This window comes from Manacus vitellinus, unplaced genomic scaffold, assembly GCF_001715985.3.
Source record: "Manacus vitellinus isolate BGI_N305 unplaced genomic scaffold, ASM171598v3 scaffold_7_pilon, whole genome shotgun sequence".
In the NCBI taxonomy this organism is placed as follows: Eukaryota; Metazoa; Chordata; class Aves; order Passeriformes; family Pipridae; genus Manacus; species Manacus vitellinus.
In genome coordinates, this window is record NW_021940813.1 from 5,672,450 (window position 1) to 5,693,265 (window position 20,816).

Here is a 20,816-nt window from a genome sequence, read left to right on the forward strand (position 1 = left end):
TCTGATGCTGCTGCAGTAAAAGACTACAGTACTCTTGCTTTAAAATTTCCTTTGCATTTCTGAGGGTAAAGACATAGTCCTAACAATCTCATATTTTCATTATTAAATTCTTTGAATAGTGAGTAGCAGACTTGTAATTTTTGTGTGCTTCAAAGAACAGCAATAATTAAGCTGTAAAGTAGCAGAGATGACAGTGTAAGTTCTTTAGTTTATGTTCATCATTACAATTGTGTTGTAAAGGAAAATAGGAGGTTAGGATTATGGGGAAAGATCCTATAGTCATCTTTTCCCCATTTGTTTTAAACATTAAACTCAAATATTATACATGCAAATTTTTTTGTTTTGTTACCCTGCTGAGAACCCAATGCTGAGAAGCTAATTAGCATTAAGATATATATATTACAGTTTGCCTCTAGGATGTGTGTACATTTTATTAACTGAATGTGTATATATATATATATATTTGAAATATTGTTGCCTATTTTGTATTTTCTGCACAAAAATCAGGTACTTCATGGGATATGTTGTGGATTCTTTAAGACTTTAATATTCATGAATACTTACAGTAGATTTTATTAATGGTAGGGAACCTTAATTACTTTGCTGAAGCAATTAAAGTTCTTTAACCATCATTAAAACTTCTGTTCTCAGTCAGCTACATATCAAAACAATTGAAGTTAGATAATTATTTAAATAGCTGTTAGGAATCTTAATTTTGCAAAAGTGACATAGAAAATTACTTTAAAAATGTATTTAGATCAAAGAATGAAATATAATAGAAAGCCAGTAAGGAAAATAATCATGCTTGTTTCTTTGAAAAAATATGTAGCTTTGAAAGAGAACATCATAACCTAATTGAGCTAAAGTAAGAAACAGTGACACGGTGCCTGAAGAGCATTTTTTTAATAGGCTTTGTTCTATAATCCAACTTCCAAATTTATAATTGCCTACATAAACAGTACAGTTCTAACTGAAAAAAAAAAAAAAGAAGTATTGCCCCTAATGATAAATTAGTGAAGAGAACACACTTTTCAAATAAACCATAAAATGCTGTGAGGAAAGAAAGGAATTCCTCAGCTGCAGTGACATCTCAGAGCTGGGGTGTGCCTGTCAAGCTGAACAGAAAACCAACAGATCTGAGGGATGGCAAGATGCATCTGGAGCAGGGGGATGCTCTGCAAAGGCTTCTTGGGGTAGTAATCATGGCCAGGCACAAGGTGGAGCTACCAGGAGGCTGGCAAATCCTTGGAAAAGCGTGTATTCCTGTTGGCTTGCAGTTAATTTGCTTTCACTGTGCCGAATTCAGCTAGAGACCTGAGCAATTGCTTTGTAATTCATGTGTGAGACTTCAGAGATATTCTAAAGCAGAAGGCACACACAATAAGTCTTAAATGATAAAATAGGTGTCAGAGTGAACCAGATTGCAGGTAACATTATCAAGCCCTCCAGAAGTCAGGCTTGTGCACCTTTATTACTGAATAATCACTAACTTAGCCTATGGAAGATAGCATATCAAAACCATTTGTCATGCTGTTCTGGAAATAAATGATGCAGCGTGCCAGCCACAGTACCCAGGTGTGGCTTCTCTAAACTTGTCTGTGAAAGCTTGCATATCTTACCAGCAAACAGTTCTATTACATATTCAGTAGCTTGGTGGAAACACGTTCTACCTTGTTCCTGGTAGATTTCTTAATTACTATAGTTTAATGTTATTGTAAATTGTATCTCTTAAACAGAATGAAATACTTTCACATTAAATATCACCTGTGTTGATGTTGACATGAGTTTTATGATTAAAAGCAGAGTGCAGAATCAATACTCAACATTTTTCATTCACAAGCATGAGGAATAGTTACTCTGCTTATTGAGACTATAATTCTGATAATGCCAAAAGATGATAAAAATATGAGGACCATTGCTATATGAAGGTATTAAGACTGTGTTCAGTTCTGGAGGATTTTGATTGCATAACCTCCGAGCAATGTTTTGAAACACCTAATATTTGAATTGCAGAAGTCAATTAAGGAAATTTCAGTTCTACCTGGAAATGTTCTCTAACCTAAGAAAATTATTTGCAACCATCTTCTTCATTAGAAATTTGTCAGAGCCTGGGTAGGCATTTGTCAGCCTGTGGGAGGTGGTGAGTGAGTGCCTTTAGATCACTTGTTTTTTATTGCTTTGGGGTTTTTTCCTCTCTTTCACTCACTTAATGGACTATCATTGTTTTGATCCAGGAGTTTTCTTGCCTCTGCTCTTCCCTTACACAGTTCACATAAAAGTTTGGTTTAATTTAATTCCATATACACTGATCATAATTGGTCATTTATTTGCTTGTCACCAGTGCAGCATAAATTAAGGGCCAGTAAATATTTGATGCATTACCTGTAATTTCCTGTGGTTGAGGTTTTTTGGAAGTCTTGCAAATTTTATTTGGATTTTGCAGAGTTCACACTGTTTGGAAGCTAACTGGGATACAATATTCCTTGAAATTCCTGATCCTTGCTCCCAATTTTTGTCACTCTCCTAATGAACATTTTTTGGTAATTAATTAGCATGTAATTCAGTAGCACTTCCAGCCTACAGTGAATACACATAGATGATCTGTGTTTTGCAAATTAATCCTGTGAGTCATGAGCTGTCAGTAAAAATGGGTTGGACACAAAAAAGAAGTAGACTTTTATATAAATTATTTGATGACTGTTACCAGTATTTGCTGAATACATTACTTCATGAACATTACTCAGTCAGCCATAAAGATGGTTAAATGACTTACTTAAATAATTTATTTAGTAAAAAGTGGCAGTGTGTGGCTCAGTTTTGAATTCTTAAAAACATTTTTCAGAACGATTTAGCTCTGCAGGTGGCCATTACTCCAACCAAGTGAGCCAAATTATTATTCTCTTCACACTTCTGTTCAGGAATGTTGAGGTTTTGAAAAAGGAAAGTCATTCATTTCAGCAAGAAATCCTCCCTCAGATTGTCAAGGACATTCAGAATGTGGTCTGGTCTTTCTTCTTAAATTACGTGTGAAATAGGCCTAGATATTCATCACAGGGAGCCTGGGATTCTTAAATACCTGTGTTTATATCAGATACATCTTCTTAACAGAGATTCTCTTTTATAATTCTGTTCTAGTCAATAGCACAGATTGCAGCAGATTCAATGCCTTCATCTTCAGACTTTGTTACTACCAGAGATAGTATTAGAATTGTTCCAAATTTGATACAGTAAACTGCATTGCCTTAAAAATAGGAAGAGTTCCTCTGATTTGGGAATTTTTTTCCCATTTTTAAGGCAAGTAAATGCAGCTTGCAAGTCAAGTTTTCTTGCTGCAGTTTTCTTATTGGTTAGAATAGTTATTGAAGTTAAGCTGAACCGACTTATACTGAAGAAAATACTTACAGCTTCAGCAGCTTTTGAAAACCTAATATTTTACCCTTGGAAATAAAGTATTCTTGTAAAACACACATTTGTTGTTGTCTAAGGTTTATTGAAAATTACTGAAGTCTAGGTTGTCTTGAAAATTACTGAATTCTGGGTGGTTCTAGTGCTAAACAAAGAACTACTCCAAGTTATGCTGACAGTTATAGTAACTCTTTTCCATGTGTGTAACACGTTTCCCCTTTATCAGAAAGTGCTGAACTGAAACAACTGTATTTTTTTTTCAGTTAGTCACTGTGAAAATGCACACTTTTTTCACAATGACCATCTCCGACTGTCTTGGATGGTGATACATGATTTACAATAGATGGACTACCATAATTCATGGTGATAAATTAGGGTGAAGTGTTTTGTTGTTATTGCTCTTTTTTTTTTTCTTTTAGCTTGATGGATTCTATCTAAAGGGTTCATGTCATAACACCTATGATTTCCTCGTTGAACCTAATGAGTTTCTATCAGGCAAATACCAGTCTCCTGCCACAGAACAGCTGATAGAGCAACAGAATAGCCAGGTTTTTTTCACAAAGTCAAGCCACAGTCTTTTTTTTTTCACTGAACATATAATCTAGGATATCTTTATAGCAAACAGGAAATTAACAAAAGGTTATTACTACGCAGAAGTCTGTATCAGTTATTTGATGCTGATGAAAAACGAAGTTGAGAGATGGCATAGTCCACCATTTTTGTTTAAATGCCACTTCAAACTGTTACTAACACTATAGACAGTACAGTTACAATATGGGTGGATTTCATGAGCAGAGATCAATTTTTTTAGTAACTTGATACTCAATTTAAATTACTGGCTAAAATACCTAACAGATCTTTTCTCTGACCTTGGAATAATCAATGAGACTTGCACACAGTGAATATGACCCTGAGGTTAAATTTTCTTTCAACTCAGTTGGTTAGCTGCTATAGTAAAGGAAGATAAAACATTTCATTTTGTACAGAAGTTAATAAAATAATTAGCTAACTTTGGAGAGCCACTTTTCTTAAATGACAGCTTTATCTCTGGACATAAGATACTGATGTTGGTTCATGTTGCACCTGCTTTTGCTGGAATTTATCTTTGCAGTCGGTAGAGTTACTAGATCATTTCACATTATTAAATAAAGATGAGTTAATCTGCTTGTTTTACACAGAATAATATTAAATTTAAATTAGATTTTGATTTTAGAAAAATAGTAATGAAAATTTTGAAAAATTATGCACACATGGTGAAATATGTACTAAGATCTCATGCTTACTGATCTTATTGGAATAAGGTGAGTCATTCAGCAGACACTATGTAAAATCAGTACTGCCAATTTTGAAGTTTCTTTAAAAATACACAGCAAAAAAACTCATCTAATCTTTCAACACTGGTGCAGAAAAGTATATATTCAGTCACCAAAATGCTGGTTAAAACCAGTTGTCTGACAAGAAGCACTACAATTAGAGATTCATATGGTGATGGCATTTAAGAGCTGTAAGTCTATTCAGCATATCTGTGAAATAGTGTCAATGCTACATAAGTACATAGCAGAGAACAAAGCCTGTGCTGAAGAGTTTACAGTTTAATGTTCTGAAACTTCTTGTTAAATATCTGCAATATAAATTCAAAACTGCTTGCAGTGATATCCCTTAAATACACTTTAGCAATGAACAGGGTATTAGAACGATAGGAAAAGCATATGAAAGATAACAAAGATAAACATCTAGTCAAACTTCTTCACTGGCAAGTATAAAACTAACATGTAACAAAACTTAATACAGTCAAAGAGCCACTTTAACTTGCTTTTTTCCCCCTCTTCTCTATGCTGTTATAACTATGGGATAACTGTAGAGAAATTTAGAGTTTGACTGCTCACCTCTATGGCTTTCGTAGTGCTTTACCTAGACCATAATTAATTGACAGAATGCAATAAATAACAAGACAAATAAACACACTATGCTTTGGAAATGGTTGGTAGCATTTATCCTATGTGAGAATTTGTCACAATTTGTATGGGTTTTGTGGCACCTCTCTGTAGACCAGATCTGCTTGGTGTACTGACGTGCCCAGCAGCAAAGCAGAAATGGAATGCTCAAACTGGAATGAGCAAATGGGCCACAAAGCCATTTTGGAAGCTGGACTGTTAACTGAGGGAAAAACTCCTGAGCTCTGAGGTGGACTGTTGCACTGATTTCCAGATTGATTTCCGAGTATACACAGCCTCTCTGACCTTTTGTTTCCTTGGATGAAAAATGATGTTAGATGTAATGCTGATATCTACAATTGATTGTTCTGAAGATTAAGTTAGTTTTAAATGGGAGATGAATTACATAAAGTACAACTCTTGCTGCAATGATAAAACCTTATGACTTGAAGCAGGAGAGAAAGGTGACCCTACCAGCAATGTCTCTGTAGTTCAACACACCAGGATAGTACCAACAAACCTGCTCTAGAACCACAAGCAGCATAGCTGTGTGATTGCAGTGCTGTGCCAAATGTGGAAAGGCAGACCTTGGGAATTTGGAAATATCACTTATTTCATACTTCACTGCTCTGAGGCTGCAAAGTCTCTGATATGTTCTATATATTATGTTCATGCACTGTGTTCTATGTTCTGTATAAGACACAAATTTCACATTTATATTTTAAAAGACTTATGCCATGCCTTATTTTTTACTCAGCCTTCCCTACTAGTTTTGTCTGGGAAACCAAAAAAAGAAAAAAAAGCTCCAGACACTGGGGGATTGGAATTTCCAGCCACTAACTGTGAGGGAATTGATGACAGTGCATGCCTAAAGCGGGCATGCAATGGTTTGGTCTTCTTTTGCACAGTACAAAGCTGGACATAACAAACATAATTTGAGAGTTTGCAATATTTCTGTTGTTTGTTTATTTGTGGGTTTTGGGGTTTTTTTTAAAGAAAAGGAGAAAAGAAAACTACAATTCAGGAATGTACCTTTTCCTAGATGTAAAAACAGGAAAATGCTAAAGACTTGGAATAAAGACCTGTATTCAAGAGCTAAAGTGATACATTTTGAAAGGAAAATGAAAGATCTGAAAAAGTTACACATGAGTTTTTAGCAACCAAAATTCTGCTTCAGGACACAAATGAGGCATGGGAGGTAGACAGTCATATAGTCTTATTATTCATAGAAATAGTAGTCCTTAAGTACAGATAGATGGGATGTGTAGCAAGAATAAAAACCACATGCTCAGAAAGAATCAAGTATCCAAGCATTACAAGTTATGACATAGAAACATATGTTCTCTTCCTAGAGACCAGTTATAAACAGAGAGCAAATGAAGAGTGTCATTTTCAATTCACATAAATACACTTCAAACTAAAGGTTTCAACATGAAACTGCAATTCTCTTGTGCATACTCAGAATCTTTTTTGCTTAGTTTTGTTCGTTACTCTAATGCAAAAATTCCACCATTTGAGAATACCATTATCACCAATAACAAAGCTGCAATTAAATCCTTCAGTATAAACCTGAGGCATTTATATTATAGTATGAAATAATTAAATACTATTGGAAAACATAGAGAGTTATGGGATTTACTGAATAAAAAAGGCATTTTAGATCAGCCAGGAAAGGCAAATTTCTCATCTTTGTTGTACCTGGTCCTGAATAAACTAAATGTGGTTTCAGTTCTCTCTTTCAGGAATGCAATTCTCATTCTATGTTATTCCAGTACATTACACGGAAAAGGATAAATATCTTTTGAAATCAATGTAGCATCTTAAATCGCTGACAAATTTTCAAGGTATTTGATCCCTGATTATTTTTCATGTCTCTGTTCATTCTTTTCAGACACAATCAATGCAGTGGACATATGAAATCAATGGACTACCTCCACAGAATATACCACCCACAGTGGCAGCAAAAGTAGTTACTACTGGCACTTACATAAGATCATCCACAGTTCGACAGCGCAATTATTTACGTGAAAATCGGAAACTTATAACCACTGGAGCATCCTCACCAATCAAGGGGGCACCTTTGGTCCTGAGGAAAAAACAGAGAAAGTTATGATCAGTTAATTTTTTGGTGAGGAAACAAATAAATTCAGATAAAAGGAGGATGTGTTGGGGTTTTTTTTGGTTTTGTTTTTTTTAAGCACATATGATATGCATTGATTGTATGTTTTACACAGAAGGTTCAGAGTGCCTGAGCCCTAATAATTATTCCTGTTTTTCTATAAGGGATTTTGGATGCTTATGTAACAGTTTATTTATATCATGTGGATGTCATCAAGTTCAGAGAAAAAAAATTGAGTTTAAAAAAAAATACCAGAAAATTGGGTAATTCAAACTAGCACTTTGCTTTCTAAGAGGGATATTAGTTTAATGGGACTTCAGTGAGAAGTCTCAATGAACACTCTATGTGATATTCAGCATATTACACCCATGGAAACTAAGCAAGAAAAAACAAATCCTTGATCTCTTCCACAATAAAGTCCTTACCCAAAGATGGCAATCTTTTGCTAAGGTGAAACAAGATTACATGCCATGTGTCCAGAGCTTTAACACCTGTCAGATTCTCTTGCTTTGGAAAATTTCATTAATTAAGACATCTTTTCTTTGTATAAAATAAGAATCCTATTTTATTCATCCCATAACACTTCAAAATCTTAGATAGTTATACATAGCATAGAAGTAAAATAAAACATCCATCATCAGTATTTTTGTGTTAAATACATTTTGCAGAATGCTTTAGAGTATTGAAATATAGAAGGCTATGAAAAGTTACTGAGGAATGGAGACAGATTTTTTTTTTCCCTGGAATAAAAAAATCAGCAATGCTATTCTTAATGCATTTCTCTTTCCATTCTTTCCATCCATGGATGACTTTAGATGGAAATTTAGGGTTTTTTTGTTCTTGATGCAATGTGGAAAATTAGATCTATACAGACATGTTTGTAAGATAACTGGATGGGTAAACCCTGCCTTCTTTCTTCATTGAGATTGTTTTTCCTGATTTTACTAACAGGATGTAAATTGTATTTGTGCCTTTATTTTGATGGCAGAATGTACTTTTACCAAAAAAATTGGCTTGGTGCAGATGAAGTGCTTTCTTGGCACAAATACAGAATGAGCATCGTTGCTCAGGAATGGGGAGCCTGAGAACAACCTATGTAGGTCAGTGCAAATGAGCACCAGTAAAACCATTTTACCACAAATTGGGCTTGAGGATTTTGTTTATGCCACACATTTTAGAGAAGCTATTACAGAAAATGTTGGGAACATATAAACCAGCAATGGCACTGTTTAATGTCTCATTTTAAATGCAGTATGCCCCATTTTGGTCAGAAACCAGGTAATCCCAAGTAATAATAAAATCGGCCTTCTAAATTCAGTGCAGAGCACAGGAAAGACATTGTCAATAGTGGTATCTGGTATATATCTAGAAGATATTAAGAAGCTATTGCAATATTTATCTTAAATGTTACTGGGACCACAAAACCAGCTAGATTTCAGAGGAAGGCTCTATCTGCATATATAAATTAAGCAAGTGTTTCTCTGACTGCAAGAAATCAGAATTTATGGATCAGCAACGGTTTCAAAACTAATGATTTGTGTTCAGGAAATATTTCAGTGACACCACTTCTTTGTAAAAGCTTTGTTTTCCTTGTTTTGCTCTTTTAAAGTAATGCTTTCCTATTTAAAATGACACTTTTTAGCAAGATGCTTGAAATTTTGTAATTCTCCCAGAGATAGAATAGCAGGTGGCATAGAGGTGAATCACTTAAAAATTACATGGTGCTCAATCCAGAGATTTTATGCACAATTTGCTTACCTGCACTTGCTGCTACACATATTAGATTTTCTAATTCTGACATACAGTCAAACATCTAAAAAGCCCCTTGGCAGATATACAATAGGATAATACCTGAGGGATGTTTTCAAAGGAACAGTTTAATTATATTACCTATTTTAAAAGGGGTAGATGCATAATCTATGCTTTCTGGACAAAATTATGTGTTTTTTTCAATATGTACAAGGTCAGTCCTGAGTTATGCAAGATATGCCATTATCGGTTGAATTTGGACATAATATAAAATAATTATTGTATTTTTCTTGTTTCTTAGAGTTTAAACAGAACTAAGCATAATTCTTCTAATATTAAGAATATGCTTACAAAGGTGATTTAAATAAAGACCATTGTAGTTGTATGGTTGTAACATCCACAATGTTTTACATATTATCTGCATTCATTTATGGATTACAGTGACTATATAAACTATTAAAAATAAATAAAATCAGTTTTACTTCATAGCTTGATACTTTGCATTTCTATCAGTGTAGTGACAGTATTCTTTATAATGCAAGGGCTAATTCCAAGTACGTATCTTAAAAACCAGATTTTAAGCAGCAACACTGGAGGATTTCCAGAATGATCACTTTTATGCATTACTTACTTCCTCCTCTTTAGTAGAATTACTGAGCCATTTTGAAAATATGAGAGTTTCAACTTATGGAAGGAAAGGACTGGCATGGGAAAAGATTACAAAATGCTGCTTTTGTTATTTAAACTTAGAGAATTCACTTCAAAGGTCTGGACCCACCATTAAATCTGAGCTTCAGAACAGCTGGGCAAGCTGTTTGCCATCACTCTGCACCTTAAAAATGTAATCTGCAGAAGAATTTAACTACTGGAGATAGAGCTAAACACAGTTGATGCAGTTAGGGCTCAAGTCTAAAAAAAAGCAGTCCAAATGATTTAGCTATGAATTAATCCTAAATTACTATTCATTATCATAGTCTTCTTACAAGGCAATGGGAGAGAATGAACACAGTCTCAAAATTATGGCTTTTGAAGATGCCCCCACAATGTTTTCTATGCCTTCATACCACATCAGAACAACCACTACCAGAAACTGGAAGAAAAAAAACCCAAAAGTTTGTTTCTCCACAGCAGTGCACCATCCTTCTGAAAAGGATGAAAAAAGGAGTTTTCCCCCCTCACATTAATCTGTGCAGGTACAACAGAATCTCAGGTAAATGTGGAGATACTGGTTATTACTGTAAATAATAGATCTTAATTTTTAATTGCTAATATCAATTAATGATCTAAAATTACTTCTAATGACCCAACATATATTTTGATTTATAGAAGTATAACATTCACAAAATAAAACAAGTTTTTCAAAGTCACTGTGATACTTATGGCCAATGTCTTAATCATAATCCTATGTGCCACACATGAGTCAGCTGTGCATCTGCTTGTTACTGTCTTAGCAGAAACACAAGTTTCTAACCAGTATAGTCACCATGTGTTTATTTATATTTCTTTCTGCCTTCTCTCTCTATGTCTCACTATAATGATTCATCTACCAGAGTAATTAAAACAAGAATTGAAACCCTATTAAGCAACATTATTGTGTAACATAGAACTTGTTACTTTGGGAACGAGGTCTAAATTTTTATTTATTATTAAAATACTGTTCAGCTTCTCCAGCTGTTGAGCTCTTGGTTTTCTGTGCCATGTCCAGTAGTGGGGACAATCTGCCCTAGGTTGTTGCAGGACTGCACAGTCACAGTATTGGCTTCAAAACAATACAGAGCAATCAACCTTCCAATTGTTAGATGTTCAGTTGAACTGTATTTGACACAATACCACACAGGGGAATGACATGAGGGTGACATGGAAAATGTCATTAGGATGCCTGCTGTTAGCAGCTCAGGTTGGAGTGAGCTTTGCTGTCACATAACTCAGATTTCAAGACTGCTTGTTCTACTAGTGTCTGAGTCACCATGGTATCAATGACACCCTAAGACTATTTTATACCTGATCTCACTAGATATAAAAAGGTTTGTGAATATCAAACTTACCCTTCAAGAATAATAAGAGCCTAATATTAACTCCTGTGCTGGGTCAGATTTTGTCTGAGTCAGGACAATTGAGAGGTAAAGGCTGTTTTAAGCACAGAAGATGATCAGGTAAAGAGCTCACTGGGTCACAGGGCCCTATATATTCCTGCTGCCAACTGCAAGGAAAGGTATTCTTTCAAGACAGCTCTTTGGACCAAAGCCAGGTTAGCAGAGGACATAATGCTGAACCAACAATGCTCTTACTTCAATGAAATAACATGGCAGCAGCCAAATCTGAGCATGCACTTTTTTCCTCTTTGATCACAAACCGAAAATACCAGAAGAAATAGAATGTTTTGACTTACCCTGCACACAGAAAACATCAGGGGAAAAACTACTCTGTATTTATAAATATTCCTAGGAGGAAGGCTTAGTATTTAGAAACAGAAAGAAAATCCCTGGCTTTGCCTTACTATTTATTTGTCTGTGAGGCATTTCATAATTTTATTTCTCCCTACAGTGGCTGCTCATTTTAAAATAAATGAGTGAACAGTGTTTTACTGCTGACACAGATCACAGTTTGTTGCTAATGGAATGTTAACTGCTTTTTAAGTAACTCTGAATAAACCTACTGATCCATAGAAGATTCATCTAAAAAGTAATCCAATTCATCTACTAGCTGTGCTGCTTCCACTGTCATGAAACATGTTCTTCTACAGTTTACTTTACTGCAGTTATTGTAATATTGGTAGTGTCAAATTTCCTATAGTAGGATATTTTACATTTTGAGACCATGGCATGATGACAATGTGGTGAGGTCATGGCAGGACATTGATGCCAAGGTCAGTGCACAGAAGTCTGTCCAAAAAGGAATTTTTGGCGCCCAGGGAAATAAAGACAAAGACATGGGGACAAGGACAATCTTTGAGGGTTTTTTTTTCCTCATTATTCTAGGACTTACCTCTTTTCTGTAAAGTACCCAATTTCTCGTGGTAAAAAAATAAAATAAAATAAATCTGTCAGTGGAAAACTTGACAAGTAACTACTCATCCCACCACAGCAGATGCCACCAAATCAGTGTGGTACAAGTCTTAAGTGACAAAATCAGATGTATCAAGAAGGGTAAGGCAACAAAGTAAATCCTACCACTTATTAAATGGATAATGTTCTTCACATGGGATCCAATTTACCAATCTGTACAAAAATTTTTTAAAAAAAAGAAAAAGTTTTTCCCTTTATTATAACAGATTTGCAGGGTGCCTCTGCTGTAACCTACAGGCCTGATATTGTGAATATGAGCTTGCTGCATTCTGACCCTGCATATCCTCTGGTCCTGATTGTCTCATATAATACTCAAGTGCAAAGTGTACATTGCAAAATGAATGAAAACCTGCAACTGTCCTTGTCAAAAAAGACATAAGAAACAATTTGCTAAACCCACAAGCTTCTTTAAAAGAAACACTTCAGAAGACAGATTTTCATTCTGAAGAAGTTACTCTGTGAAAAGACTCCTGATGGCCTCTCAATAAACAGAATTCAGGATGAAATGTGAAATTTCCACATTCTTTGATGAGTATAGGGTGCATTCTTCTAGTGCTGTTTAGGCATATATATCATAGAATCATAGAATAGTTTGGACTGGAAGGGACCTTTAAAGGTCATCTAATCTAAGCCCCTTGCAATGAACAGGAACATGTTCAACTAGATCAGATTGCTTAGAGCCCTGTCCAACCTGACCTTGAGAGATGGAGCATCTAGCACCTCTCTGGGCAACCTGTTTCCGTGTTTCACTGTCCTCATTGTAAAAAATTTCTTCCTTATATCTAGTCTACATCTGCCCTCATTTAGTTTAAAACCATTACTCCTTGCCCTATCACAACTGGCCCTATTAAAAAGTCTGTCCCCATCTTTCATGTAAGCACTCTTTAAGTGCTGAAAGTTTCAGTATGGTCTCCCTGGAGCCTTGTACTGGCTTCAAATGTAAAGCCTTTGATTCTAAAATGCTTTTTTTGAGCCATTCGCCTACCTGGCTATTGTTAATTGGTACTTCTATTCTGTTTATCCTTGTCTTACTTCTGCCCTAATATTTGCTATCTAAAAAAAAAATTAAACCAAAACTAAAAAAGCCCACCAACCCCAAACCAAACTAAAAATTCCAACACAAAACCAAGGCTACTTTGCCTAGGTCTGAGTCTTTCTGTGCTCAGCTACCAGGTATTCATCATTATGAAGCAGTTCCTAGTGAACGTGAATCTAAATTGCACAAAAGAGATATTGTGAAGGGGAGACAGAGAGAAGCAAGCTACAAAATAAATCTTTGTGATAAAGAAATCTCATTGCATAGAAACATATTCTAAGAAAACTTCCCTTAGAGAACGGTATCTGCACACAATAGTAGCTGTGATTGTTGCCATATCAGGGATTAATTGCTAGGTGATATGGTGTTGCTGTACTGAAACACAAATCAGCTGCAGAAACATTAGATTAGCTCATTAAAAAATAGTATTAATTGGGGGTGCAACATCTGTAAGAGCTGTTTGGTCATTTACAGGTCACAGAAGTCAAACTGCTCAAGTTCAGTGGCAGGAAGTGACTGGAATTTTGATACATATCCGTGCTCCTACCTTGGACCACAGAGGACAAAAGGCTGCACTGAAGCTGCCTGGAGATTCTCACCCCCTCACTCCCCCCTTTTGCTGTGATGTTTCAGCTGCCAGGATCAGTTGCACTGTTTAAGCCAGAGCTGTAAATAAGAGGGAACAGCTGGGAGATATTACCACTGGGGGTCCCATGGTTTTAAATATAATCAATCCTTGGTCCGATATAATCCTTATCTTAACTTTCAGAGCAGGCTGCAAATTATCTCTGCACCTTTCCCCAGGTTTATACTAAAAGGAATAAATTACAAAGAGGAAATCTGCATTTTAGCTTACTTAGCTTGCTAATGATAGCTGATAGTGAATTGTGATGTTTCTCTTGGGATATTTATCATCTAGTGCATCTAGAATGGCGGTTGGCAACAGTTCTTATCACTTTTCAAAATGTAAAAAAATAAATAACTTGATTATTAACAGAGAGGAACAACAACTGAATCAGCTAGGTAGATTATCAGTGTCTGAATTAATGAATTTAAAGCAGCATGAATGGGGAAAACATGAATATAACAGACTCATTGGAATTATTTGGGAAGAGAAAGCTTGTAAATGTGGAATAGTTCCACCTTAAAGAAAGTAGGGCAAGTCAGCTGGCACGGAAAACTGACAAGGTTATGGGGGATTATTTAAAGTAGAAACAGGAGGAAAAAAATCAGCAGGTGTTGAGAAACACTTGAGCCAGTCACAGACATCTGCTAGGACTGTCAACACCATGGCAGAATCTCTGTCACAATGTAAAAAGTAAGAAAAATTATGGTAAATTTGAGGGAAGAAACAGTGCAGATTCCAGTAGTCCCTCAAGGAAAATCAGCCAAAGAAATTGTCCAACAATAAAAATAAATAAATACCAAATATAGTTCAAATCTCTGATAGGAAGAAACAAAACAAAAACCATATTGCCAAGGAACAGTACCTTGAGAGAACTGTTGCAATTCTGTCTGTAAAATAGAAAAGATAGAATAGCCCTTAATTGCAGAGTAATGTCGTGGCAGTGGCCCTGTTCCATGGAAATAGACTGAGGGTTTGGATGGGAGAACAGTGAGGAGAGTCTGGAAGGATGAGGATACAAGAACTGATGGCTCCCGAGAACGAAAGCGCATTTGCAGGATTACACCACCAGCTACTGGCTCAAAAGAAACAACACTGCATTCATTATATCAAAGATATGCAATTAAAAAAGCAAATGCTCCCACCTTCCCCTTAAATCAAACAGACCTATATCTGATAAACTTAGGCTTGGTAACATCTTTTACGGACAAAAGACAGTCAGGGTGTTAAGAAGAAGTCAGTTCCCCAACAAAATTTCTGTGCATTTGGCTGTTTTCCAGGAAGTATACAAGGTAATTAAAGCTATATGAGATAAATTTAGCCAGGCAGTATCTTGATACACCATATAACTGTGTCTAGGAAAAGTAGTCTAAGAGCAGTGAAGGGAGTACTATTTTTAACATAGTATGAAGGTAACATAAAGAAATAACTGATGTTGAACTTGTGAGCAGATAATGATCATCATTTAAATAAGTTAAAAATGAGACATCAATAAAACCAGAAGAAGTAACAGAGATTTCTCCCCAGATGCCAGTCACAATAGCTGACAAAAATACCACCTTCCATCCCTCACTGTTCTCCTTTATAAATATCACATGTATCTAAATATTAGCATGTAAATACACTAACTCTGACATATTGCTTTGCTTCTTTCCCCAGGCAAAGAGATATCTTTGAGGAAGAAGAATGTGAGAGTACACAAGGAAATATAAACTTAGCCAGTAGTTTTCAATCTCACCCCAAACTCATCGATACTCAACCAGAAGTGATGGGGGTGTGGGCAGTAGAGTGGTGAGGTTGTACAGCCACAGCTTTGGGCTGGAGGAATACAAGCAAGTGCTGATGAACTGGAGACTGGATGATGAAGAGTTTGACCTTGCCTGGGAAAAAAACATTCAAGACTATAAGTTTGGGAAGCCAGTAGCAGTTGCAATCCAAAATGAAACAACTCCAAAACATCTGGCATTGATTATATGCACTTCCATTTAATTACTATAGCAACTAATTAATGTGCCTAGTGGAGATGATCGTCAGCTGTGGGTGTCAAAGAGGTCAGCTTGCCTAGAGTCATCTTTTCTGCTTGAGAGGGATATAGATCACAGGTACAATTTCACACTAAAAGAAAGAAATAAAGAAAAAAAATAAAAATACCCCGGTCTTTGTCAGATTTCAGTACCCTAGATTTCTGTAGGATTTGATGAGTGATTAATTTCTCAGTGTTATGTAATAATAAATACTACTGTATCCTCATAATAATTTAATTATAAAATAAGATGTCCTGGCTGTCAGGTGGAAAACTACTAACACTATAGAGGCTCCCTTTATAACTGCTAGAATTTATTGTCACCTACCAAAAAGTGATAATATTTTTACCTATTAGCTCCAAATAATGGTCTATTGCAACATTTGCTGACACATTCATTCTCATTAGAAGGTTGAACAAGATGCTAAAGAAGTGTTTCAACTTACCAGAAAAGTGATAACTACTTTTTTTTTTTGTTGGAAAAACACCTTCTGTGACACAGCCTATTGTGTTTTAAGAAAAGTCCTGAGCTACACCAGCAAGTGGTTTTTGCTGCTGGTAACAGCACTGGGACACATGTAGGGCCATGCTGATCAACTCAGATGGCAAACTTGATACGTTTCCAAGCATCTAAAATACAATTGTTCAGCTGTGAAACTAATCAGCAAACTGAAACCAAAAAAAAGTAAAAGAGGTCTGAGTAAGGAGACATAATAGGTCTCTGCCCACTTTTCCCCTCCTGGACTCATATTTTGGTGGCAATCCCTCAACAATTTCAATTTTGAGAGGATTGTAATTTTAAATTAAGACAAGAAAGCAAAATGAAAATAGAATTCTAAAGTGGTTGAGGAATAAGGTGGAAGAGTACTGAAAACAGAGAGGCACAAGAAGGTTGTGCATATGTTGTTCCCTCAAACCCCAGTGAGGCAACACAGGCTGCTGTCAAGTAATCTGCCACGTGTACAAGCTGTGCTGCAGCTGCTGAGCTCAAATGACTGACCAACACCTTACAGCAAATATGAAAATTACTTGCTTTAGGACCTGTTAAAACTGGAGTTCAGGGGACAGAAAGAACTATTATCCTTTATTTATGAAGTAACTCTAAAAAATATTATTACATGCAATGTTACCATTACTCTGTGTAAAGGGATGCTCACACTCAGCACACCTGGCTGAGAAGAGCCCATATAAAGCATGGAAAATCACAGAATCATTCAGATCATTGAGTCCAACCTTTAACCTAACACTGCCAAGTCTACCACTAAGTGCCACATCCACATGTCTTTGAAATACCTCCAGCAATAGTGATTGCAACTTCCCAGGGCAGCCTGTTCCAATACTTGACAACCCTTTTGGTGAAGAAGTGGCACAACTCAAGAAGTGTAAAGCAAGACAAGGCAAATGCCAATATGAGGGTTTTGTTGGCAGGGAAATATGGAGTGAGTCCTTGGGAATAGGGGTTCTGGCTGAAACAGGGCATGAGGACCTGATATCCTGTCTCCTGCTCTTTTCAGAAATATTGGATTTCATGTCGCAGATGCTCCTCTTCATCATCAATTTCTCTTTTCATAGGAAAAAATGCAAATCCCTGTATTTCAGTTAACTCCATGATTGTGAAAGAGATAATTGGGGTTAGAGCTGGAAGCTCTTCCACTTCAGTTCTTTGTTAAGTGGCAACTACAAGTGAAGCAGAGGAAGAACTGCTGTGAGGATCCCTTTGAGTGTCAAGACAGACATGTAGGAGGTTGGTAAAAATGACATAGTTTGTATGATTTGACAGCAAGTCTGACTTACGGCCTTAGACTTGTTTATTGCCTAGAGACTGAGAGGGTTCTTGGGAGTGCAGAATTGTTCCTGGTTTTTTTTCTCCAAGCAGTGGCTTGACAGCAACAGACTGTGATTAGGCTCTGGAGGGATCAACATGTAAACACTGGGAGATTAATAGCCAATGAATTATACCTTTATGGACATGAACAATTTTTCTTTTTTTTTTGTGGTTGAAATGATGTGGACATTTGTGAGAGGAAGCAGCCACCAGGTGCTTGTCACTGCTTTGTACCATGCAGCTGTATTTCAGTGGCAGATGGGGCACCCTGAACTGGTAATTTAACACCAGCTGAGGCCCTCATCTTCCTAGCATGTCCTTACATGATGCTTTATTCAGGGCTGAAGAAGGATCATGGAGGCTGTGGTTTTCAAAGTTCAAGAGAAAGAAGTGCCCTTATGAGCACCCAAAGACCCTAGACTAACAGTTTTTAGCTGTGGTGGCCACAGTATGGCTTATGATTTTAATAGCAGAGTAAGCACTTCAAATGTAACAGGCCACGACATGGTTAAGTGTTCACTAGGGCCACTGATCCCAATGCATTGGTGATAAGTGTTTTCAAACAGGATACGTGTATCATCAAGATAATTGTGTGTATGGGACCATCCACTTCCAGGGAAGCCACAGGGAGTCGTCTCTAAATTCTGAGGAAGGCATTTTATCTCCTACATTTGGTACTTCTCCTAATTAATAAGAAACAGAAATAGCTGAAATTTCACCTTATGGCTCTTCCATAAGGACAAGTAAGAGACATGAAAAACTGTTTTTGAGATCATCGCAACAAGCGAGTGAATAAAATTGTGATTTATTTTTAATCATTGAAATGCTTAACACTTAAATCTCCCTAGTTTATGTAAACAACCCATGAGACAGCCAGAGCACAGATATGTAGTGAGCACTCCATGCAGTGCTGTAAGGATTTTGGGTATTGGAACTTGATGTTTTGGGGTAACTTGGCCACTGACTGCTGCAGGCTGTTGTTCTACCAAGTGCAGCCATCCAGGAAGCACCCCATCAGTAGATCAGCTGCTTTTGAAAGGCACCTGGGAAGATGCCAGAAAAGAGAGTTGTTGGTACCTCACTCTGACAACCAGCTTAGGGAAAGTTCACCACACCTCAGAGCTGGATGCCTAGAAAAACAAAGGCATATCCATCAAAACATATGGCTACTTGGCCCAGCTCTCAAATAGCCATGAAAAAAATCACAAGGAGGAGGAATGAAAACTGCTTTAGTCTATGGACTAGAGAAATGTGCTCCCCTCCTCTGTGCTGCATGGTTTCTGAAGGAGGGAGACCATGGTGCCACATTAGCCTCTTGCTTGGCAATGGTGTCTCGGGCTCTATTTTGGGTGAGATGGATTGTGCTATTACAGATATGCTCTAAAAAGATGTCCATCTTCACAGCCCAGCAGGGCCCTACTGCCAGCTTTTGCTTCTGCCTTTTAAAAGAGCAGAAATTATTCCATTTCCCAAAGGAGCAGGATAGGTGGGTTTGCATGGAAGGAAGCAACTCTGCTGAGCTGGTACCCACCTCCTGGCTGACAGAAGTCACAGCCAGAGCAGAGCTAATCCTGCACCCAGTGGTACCAGGAGAGCTGTGCCAAGCCAGGAGCAGAGTTGGGTTCACGGACATAAACACACCCTGCCCTCGGGCTGAAGGGCAATGCTGGAGGATGCTGCTTCTGCTTCGCTTCTGACCTTCTGAGCCTGATCCTCAGCACTCGTGCAGGATGTGCAGCAGCACTGGGATAGTTTGCTTTCCTGGTGTGTGTCCAAATACACACTGTCAGACACCCCCCTGCCTATGGGGTAGGGCCTCTTTTCTGAGAGCTGTGTCTACTCCTGCAGACCACAGGGGATTGCAATGCCCAGATCCAGTTTCTGGATGTTTGGGGTAACCACATTCTCTATAAGCCCAGCCCTCGGTGCCAGGGTGGGCTGCAGAAATCAGATGAAGCAGTGCTAGTGCCAGGCTGGCACCGCTCCAGGGAGGGATGGGATGGTCTGGGTGTTTAGAGGACCTGGTGCAGAGCCAGCGTGAGCCAAACTACTGCACAGTGAATTAGCACCGAGCCACAAAGGCAGTGCATGTGCAGGGCTGCAGGCTTAGCAAGTGACCTCCCCACTCTATCCCTGCATCCTGCTCTTAAATTACAAGCTTGATCTCAACAAAAACTGCAGCTGAACCTTTTTCTCTGAAGAGGCACAGGCTGACTTTTTTACCTCAGGCAGTTTAGGAACAGACAGTGAAAGTGAAAAGATATAGACAGAATACCATTTAAAATACAGAATAGGTACTCCTGGCATTTTTATAGCACTTTTTATCCAAGAATGTGTGCAGCACAACTGAGATCGCAGGTTCAAACACCCCAGTTCACAGCAGCTCCAATAGGAGTCAATCACAGATGACACCCTAGTTGCTCATACCATGCTTTGTGTGCTAAGTATAACTACTTTTTCTGCTGAAGGCTGGTTTGAGCCACACTTCAAAATATTTATGTTATTCTTACTGCGTAAATAAACGTCTTGAAACTCTCGCTGCAAAACCCTTCACTAGCACTGGCATTCATGAAAGAATGAAAAAAACCCAGACAGACTTCAGTCCTTGGCCCATCAGCATGCTGAGCAGGCCATCCATCAGAGATGCCTGTGCATTGCAGTTACTACTGAATGAGCAAAAGCATTTACAGACAAATCCATGACACCCAGCTCTGTGGCACAGATATATTTTGCAGGTTTACCCCCCCACTACAGTGCTCCACCTCCCATTTAGAAATGACCTGTTTCAATGGCTGTAGTGGGGAAGTGGCAGGTGACATCCCTGTTCCTTGGGGTAGATATACTGTACTCCAGAGGGCACTTCAGAAATCTCCTGCAAGTGTCCCTTTTAAGAAAATAGATAGAATCTCAGTGCATATCTCAGTAATAAAAGGGTCCCATTCACACAAATATTCAATTATAAATTGTCATAAAGTGAGAATTGGAGTTGTCTCTACAGAATTGTATTGGGGTGAAGAAAACCAACCCCAAGCCTG

The 20,816-nt window shown here is 37.4% G+C and overlaps 1 protein-coding gene across 1 annotated transcript in view; it reads left to right on the plus strand.

Annotated features, from left to right (window-relative positions):
• The window catches only part of CFAP47 (cilia and flagella associated protein 47), a 271,684-nt gene extending 264,089 nt beyond the window's left edge, over positions 1–7,595 (plus strand). The window contains exon 66 of the mRNA XM_029964748.1: positions 7,231–7,595. Coding sequence (XP_029820608.1) covers positions 7,231–7,452 — 222 coding nt within the window. The 3' untranslated portion in view covers positions 7,453–7,595. The remainder of the gene's footprint in view (positions 1–7,230) is intronic.
• The last annotated feature ends 13,221 nt before the right edge of the window (positions 7,596–20,816 follow it).